The 6,109-nt window shown below is 39.0% G+C and overlaps 1 protein-coding gene across 2 annotated transcripts in view; it reads left to right on the forward strand.

The window, feature by feature from the left end:
- Positions 1-6,109, forward strand: part of LOC110028121 — a 9,230-nt gene continuing 3,121 nt past the window's right edge. The window contains exons 1-2 of one of the 2 annotated variants that reach the window (XM_020729851.1): positions 1-540; positions 2,417-3,700. In XM_020729851.1, coding sequence (XP_020585510.1) covers positions 278-540; positions 2,417-3,700 — 1,547 coding nt within the window. In that variant the 5' untranslated portion in view covers positions 1-277. Of the gene's footprint in view, positions 541-2,416; positions 3,963-6,109 lie in introns of those variants that run through there. The other variant, XM_020729850.1, reaches the window with a different exon arrangement.

The raw sequence follows: 6,109 nt of genomic DNA on the forward strand, positions 1-6,109 counted from the left end.
TCGGAGCTTGGCTCGTGGAACATCTGCTAATTTTCATGGACTCCTTCCTTGAAAGTTTTTCCTCTCTAATGGCGGTGATGATTTTCATTCGCGGGACCCACGCGAGCGGTTGTCATCTGGGTCACGTTTTGGTGGACGTAGGAGAAAATTTAAAGCATCACTTATTTGTCACGCATCAGAAGCGAGCGACAGTGAGAGGAGAGGGAGAAAGCGCTCGTCGCTGATCTGTGGAGCTGCAATAGGGTACTCCGCCGCCGCCGGCGCCGCCGGAATAGTGATGGGGGTGTGGAGAGAAGGGAAGGGGTGGTGCTTCTGTGGAGGAGAGCGAGCGGAGAGATTGAAGGGAAGCCTCGTCTCCTGCAAGGGCCCGGCCATGGCTTCCATCTCCTCTGGCGCTGGCAGAGGAGATGGAACCGGTTTCCTCATCCACCCAAACCTCCTACTCACCACCCACGGGACTCTGTCGTCAGTCACGGCGGCGGAGGCCGTCGAGATCCAGCTCAAATTGGGACGCCTTCCAGCTCGCCTCGCCCCTTACAGGTCTGTGTGCCCTTGAAATCCCTATTTTCTAAATCATGTTTCCAGGTTTCTTTTGCTTTTATTGCTAATAATAATGGCAGTGTGAGAGAGATAAGTCGTAATTTCTTGCCAGGCAATGTGGACAAGACTTGCTTAGTACTCGGATTGTGATCTAACCACTTTTAGGGCAATGTAGTTTCGAGACCTGTGATCTATTTGATGTTTCGATTGATTGACTTGAGTTCAGCGATTGCTTCAACGGATTAGAAGGCATGAACATTTTTGTAGGTTTTGATTATCTGTGGTTACTCGTTGGGACATCCCTCTATCAGTTTTGTTAATTGAGTAACCAGGCCAAAATTTTGAAAATTACCTGAAAATAGTTAGAATGTATGTTCTAATTTCCATTTTGATACTCTCAAGTTCTACATTTCCATCATACAGAATTTAGTACCGGGCATATCTTTCAACTATAACAAGATAGCATCATGTATTTCCACCTAGGTATTTTCAATCCGATATGTAATTTTATGTTTCCATTATACAGCATTTGTCTTAACAAAGATATTGATTACACTTGTGACTGATCATTTAGATTATCAGAAAATCCAATTGGTTACACATACCTTTAAGCGTAAACAATTGCTTTCTTTGTCTCTGGCATTGCTAGATTTACTTCATGAACATAATGAGGAAATTCTCAAAATCAGCAAAACCATGGTTAGTATAAAGACTCTTACCTTTTGGATTTTAGGAGATTTTAGACCTAAACCTATCTTTGAAGGCAGAGGGAACTGCTACTTAAGCTACCTCTTAAATTTTTTTAATCTATATTTACAATGCACCAAGCTTTACAGGCTGATGCAAGAGACTTTAAGAAAATTTGGCAATGATTAACATAGAAGTGATAAAGATTATAGATCTCAAATTGATAGCAATTTAATCTGATGAAGTTCCGAATGTGAAGGATCAATATAGTTGGTTTTATAAGGTTGTTCTGACTTAATGTGAAAAGGCTGATTATCAATGATGGTTGTATAAATTCTTAAGAGAGAAAGTAATCATGCTTTAATTATTTATTTCGTAAAATTTGAATGATACCATTATATTGAAATCCAATTTAATATAGCTATCTGAACATTAGTTTCTCATTCTCAGGAACTAAAGATGAGAGTGAAAGAGAATATAAAAAAATGACTAAAATAGATCCCTCGATAAAAGTTGCTACAGATCGACATATTTCATCTATCTTTGTTCAAATATTGTGATCTTATTTATATGCTATTGTTATTAAATTTATTTTTTATTTACCTTTTTAAGAGGCACTGAGAACTCAGAAGGGTTGCAGTAGGAAAGAAGGCATATCAAGGCAGGAAAACGCAACAAAATAACAGAAATGAAAAGAAAAAGAAAACCTTTGATATACAATTATAACTTATTTTGTAGCAAAGTCCATATATAAAGAACTGATTCAGAAGGTTTGAAACGCACTGTCATGCATGTCATTATATTTGGTAATTTTGAGGATAAATTGTCTGGCACTTGACCTATGATTTTGACTACATAGGTTTTCTATTCATCACTCTTTTACTTTCTGTTATGCTGTGAGACCTAGCACTTACCATATGCTGTCACTGGCATATCTTTCCACTTCATAGCCAAGTTCCCACTCTTTTACTTACTAGGAAAATGTTGAACTGTTGATCATTTTTATTAAATAATTTCGGAGATTAGCTTTTACATGTTATGGCGGCATATTATTGAAGAGTAGTATTGTGGGATATCCAAAAGATGAGAGGTTTGCTTCAATGGCTGCAGTTTTCAGGATTTCTTTTTCTCTTATGGTCTCGGTCATGAGTATCAAGTTCTCTCTTTTTTTTCTTCATTCCCATTGCAGGTTCTTTATCAGCAGCTCAGTACTTGATCTTACAATAGTTGGGCTAGATGCTGCAGATGCCAAAACAAATTCACAGGGACATCAACCATATTACCTGAAAACCTGTGGTAATCCTAGTCTAGATCTAGGCAGTACCGTTTATTTACTAAGTCACAACGATAAAAAAGAACTGGTAGTTGGGGAGGGCAAAGTAGTGATTGCCACTGATAATCTCATAAAACTATTAGCCGAGGGAAGAACTTGGTGCCCGGGCTCTGCTGGTTTTGATGCTCAAGGGAACCTTGCCTTGATGATATGCGACCCAATGAGGCTTGCTTCTTCTCCAAACGTTAGATCTTCTTCAGCTTCCTCATCCTCATCCTTAACATGCAAGGGGGATACATCGCTGCTGTTTGGAATCCCTATTCCCATCATTTGTGATTGGTTACATCAGCACTGGGAGGGCAGCCTGGATGAGCTAACTAAGCCTAAATTACCCTTGATCCGATTGTTGTCCACCGGGCAGAAAAGTGAGCACTCCTGTTCTTTTAGCCAACGCCAGATCTTCAAGCCTGAAGAGGAGCAGGAAAACATATCATCTTCTGCACACATAGCTGTAAAATCTATATTTCAGCAAGGATCAAGCAGTACTGCTATTGTTGGTGCTAATGGGAAAGGTATTTCAACTCCTGAGATATATGAATCTCCGAGGATTACTTCAGTGCCAATTAGAAGGAAAGACAATGCTGCAGTTCAGCTTTTAGACATTAATTTCCCACCAAGAGCTCCAAAATCCATCGCTTTGCCCCTGCCCCTCAAGCAACTACTTCCAGAACAGAGTGAGAATATTAGCCATGATTCAAAACCAGAAAATCTATCTGTAGAAGATGATTGCTGCAGTGTGGTGCAGTCGAGCTCCTCACCTTTGGATGTTTCTGAGCTACCAAATGAGGGTGAGGGATTCAGCAGTGGAGGAGAGACAATGTACTCAGCTGAGACTATGGAGAGCAGAAACATCCCTAGTCCCCCCAAAGAAAGCAAGTTCCATCATGTTGGAAGGAGCCAGAGTTGTGTGAATTATGGCAGATGGGCATCAGGTCAGAGAAGCACGACAAAAAGAAAGGGAGTGCTGCAGAAACAGCATAGCATGTTACCAGTGAGGAAAGCACATTCCTATGCTGCAGCACTTACTCATAAGAGCCATGAGTACTACAGCCCAACTGTCTCGTCCAGCATGAAGAAGAGGAATGGCTCCGATCAGCCGCCGGTTAGATCACAAAAGAATGTCCTCCAGCTCTCTCCAAGGTGGATGTTCTAAGTTCCTTAGAAAGACGAATATTTCATTTTTCTTTCAACTGATTAATCTGCAAGTCACTCACCTTTATGTTCTTCCATCGGCATGCCTGTTATTTTATTCTCTTTTATATCTTCAAATCTTAGATTGGTCTTGTTTCTCTATGTGCAGAGTTGCCATAGCATGAATAAATTGTTCAGATCTAGAAAATGTCTATATCATATAGCCAAAGAGTAGTCGATTTTTATTAATTTTCAAGTATGTTCTATTTATTGTAGTTTGCCTAACAGAGAATTGTAGTTTTCTTGTTTTAGAAAAAGATCCATTGTTTATTTATTTATTATTATTAGCAAATTTACGTACATACCACTCAATTCTTATGTATTTACATATCTAAAAGCTAAACTTCAATTTTTACATATATGTTTCTAACCTATGGTTGAAAAATTATACTTCACTTTTTAAAAGATAAAGCGATGATATTTTTTTTTTGTATGTAATATAAAAGATTTGGATAATATAAATATAAAAAATAAATTTTGGGTGTTAGATATTAAATACAATAGGAATTGGGTGGTCGGTATGTAAATGCCCCTTATTATTATTGTTGTGTGTGAAAATTCACAACAGTAGAGTAATAATTTAATATCTTAGCATTGCACGAAGATTCATCACACATGAAAAAAAAGTAGGAAAATATTAAATTTTTTTATGTGGAAAAACTCTGGAAGGGAAAATATTACAGGGCCCAACTAAATCAAAGTACTCCACCAATTTTATACCAAAAATTATACTTGTTTTTATTCATCACAAAGAAAATATAGGTGTTAGGTACAACATCTGTATTTTGGCTATAATAATTGCAAGCAGGGGTTGATGGTTGCTGGTGGTTGGCGACGTAGATGATGACAGCTGGTGGTAGTCGACAGTGGTCCACGGGCAGTCATTGTGGTTGTCCGAGGCTACGGAGCCTCGTGGTTATTGTCGAGTTTTCTTTCCAAAATAGGCTCTGAAATTCCACTTCTTTTCTTCACTCCCTCTCTAAGTAAAGAGGGGGTTTATTTAGTCTTTTGGGAAGGGGTGTTTTGGTCTTTTGGCGCGTAACTTCCCTAATTATCTGATCAAGTTGTTCATGTTGATTCCTCTTAATCATAGGTGGATTTTTAATGATTTATGTATCTTAATAACCTTGGAATTGAGCAATCTTATGCACGTTGGATTTCTCTCGTAAAGATGTTCGATTAGACTATAAATATGTTAAATTTATAGTTTATTTGACCATTCAATTGCCGATCCAAAGCCTCCAAATGTACTTCAATGACTTGATTTATTCTTAATTAGATTTGAATTGAATCAATTTTTGTATTATTGGGTTTGTCTTATCGAGACGGTCAATTTAATTATAAACTTGTTGAACCCTGACAATCTTAAATTTGTTTTAGAAGATCTTTTATAAAAATATATTGATATTCATACTTGATAAAAATTTATTTATTACACATCACTTGCTCTCTTATTTTCGTGTGATGTCGTCTATGTCATCTGAAAATATGCAGCTAGTATTGAAAAATATAACTTCAAACGTTCCAAAAATTTGTACCTGATCACATTGTCATTGTCACTATTGGTGGCGACGGCGATTGGTCAACGGTGGTCTGGCAATGTCGAATATGTGCGCAAGGGCATGCAGGCATGATAACGAATACATGCACAAAGGCATGCAGACACAACAGAGATTGCGCATGTGGCAACAATGCATGACCAAGCCCTTTGGGGGTGCCCAGGAGTGCGCAAGATAGCTATGTGTGCAAGGGTGCCCGGGCTTGTGCACGATAGTGGTGCCCGTGGGTGTGCTCTTAGTGAGCTTTAGTGCACGCGATAGTGGACACAGATGTTGGGTGTGAGCGCGCGAACGTGGGGAAGCACAAAATCGTTCTCGCGTGCTATTGTGTGGCAACTGTGCACTCATAGGGCATAATTTCAATACATCAGAATCTTCATTAATTTTTTTGAAGTTTTTTGGTTATAAATAACTATTTTTAGGAGGCGAGAAGCCGCATCACTCCACCGTTTAAAGTCTCTTTAGACTGTAGTTGCATTCTGACCAAAGTAAAATATGTTGAGATTTTTGTACATCTTTTACACTGTTTTTAATGATATTGCACTTTAAAGAAAGATATTTTTGATGTTTTGTTGCATGAATGATGAATTAAGGTCAATGGAGTAAAAAGATGCAAAATGGAGCGGATTTGGAGCAAAAAGGACCAAAATGTGGAGAATTACACTAGGGCGCCGACGGCGCCATCGATGCTGCCGACGACGAGCTTTTCCCGGGGCTACTGGACAAAATCTCCAGAAGGCCGCCGACGTCGCCATCGAGGCCGCCGACGGGGGGATCGACGGGGATGGGTGCCTGTGCA

This window comes from Phalaenopsis equestris, unplaced genomic scaffold (assembly GCF_001263595.1).
Source record: "Phalaenopsis equestris unplaced genomic scaffold, ASM126359v1 Scaffold000489, whole genome shotgun sequence".
In the NCBI taxonomy this organism is placed as follows: Eukaryota; Viridiplantae; Streptophyta; class Magnoliopsida; order Asparagales; family Orchidaceae; genus Phalaenopsis; species Phalaenopsis equestris.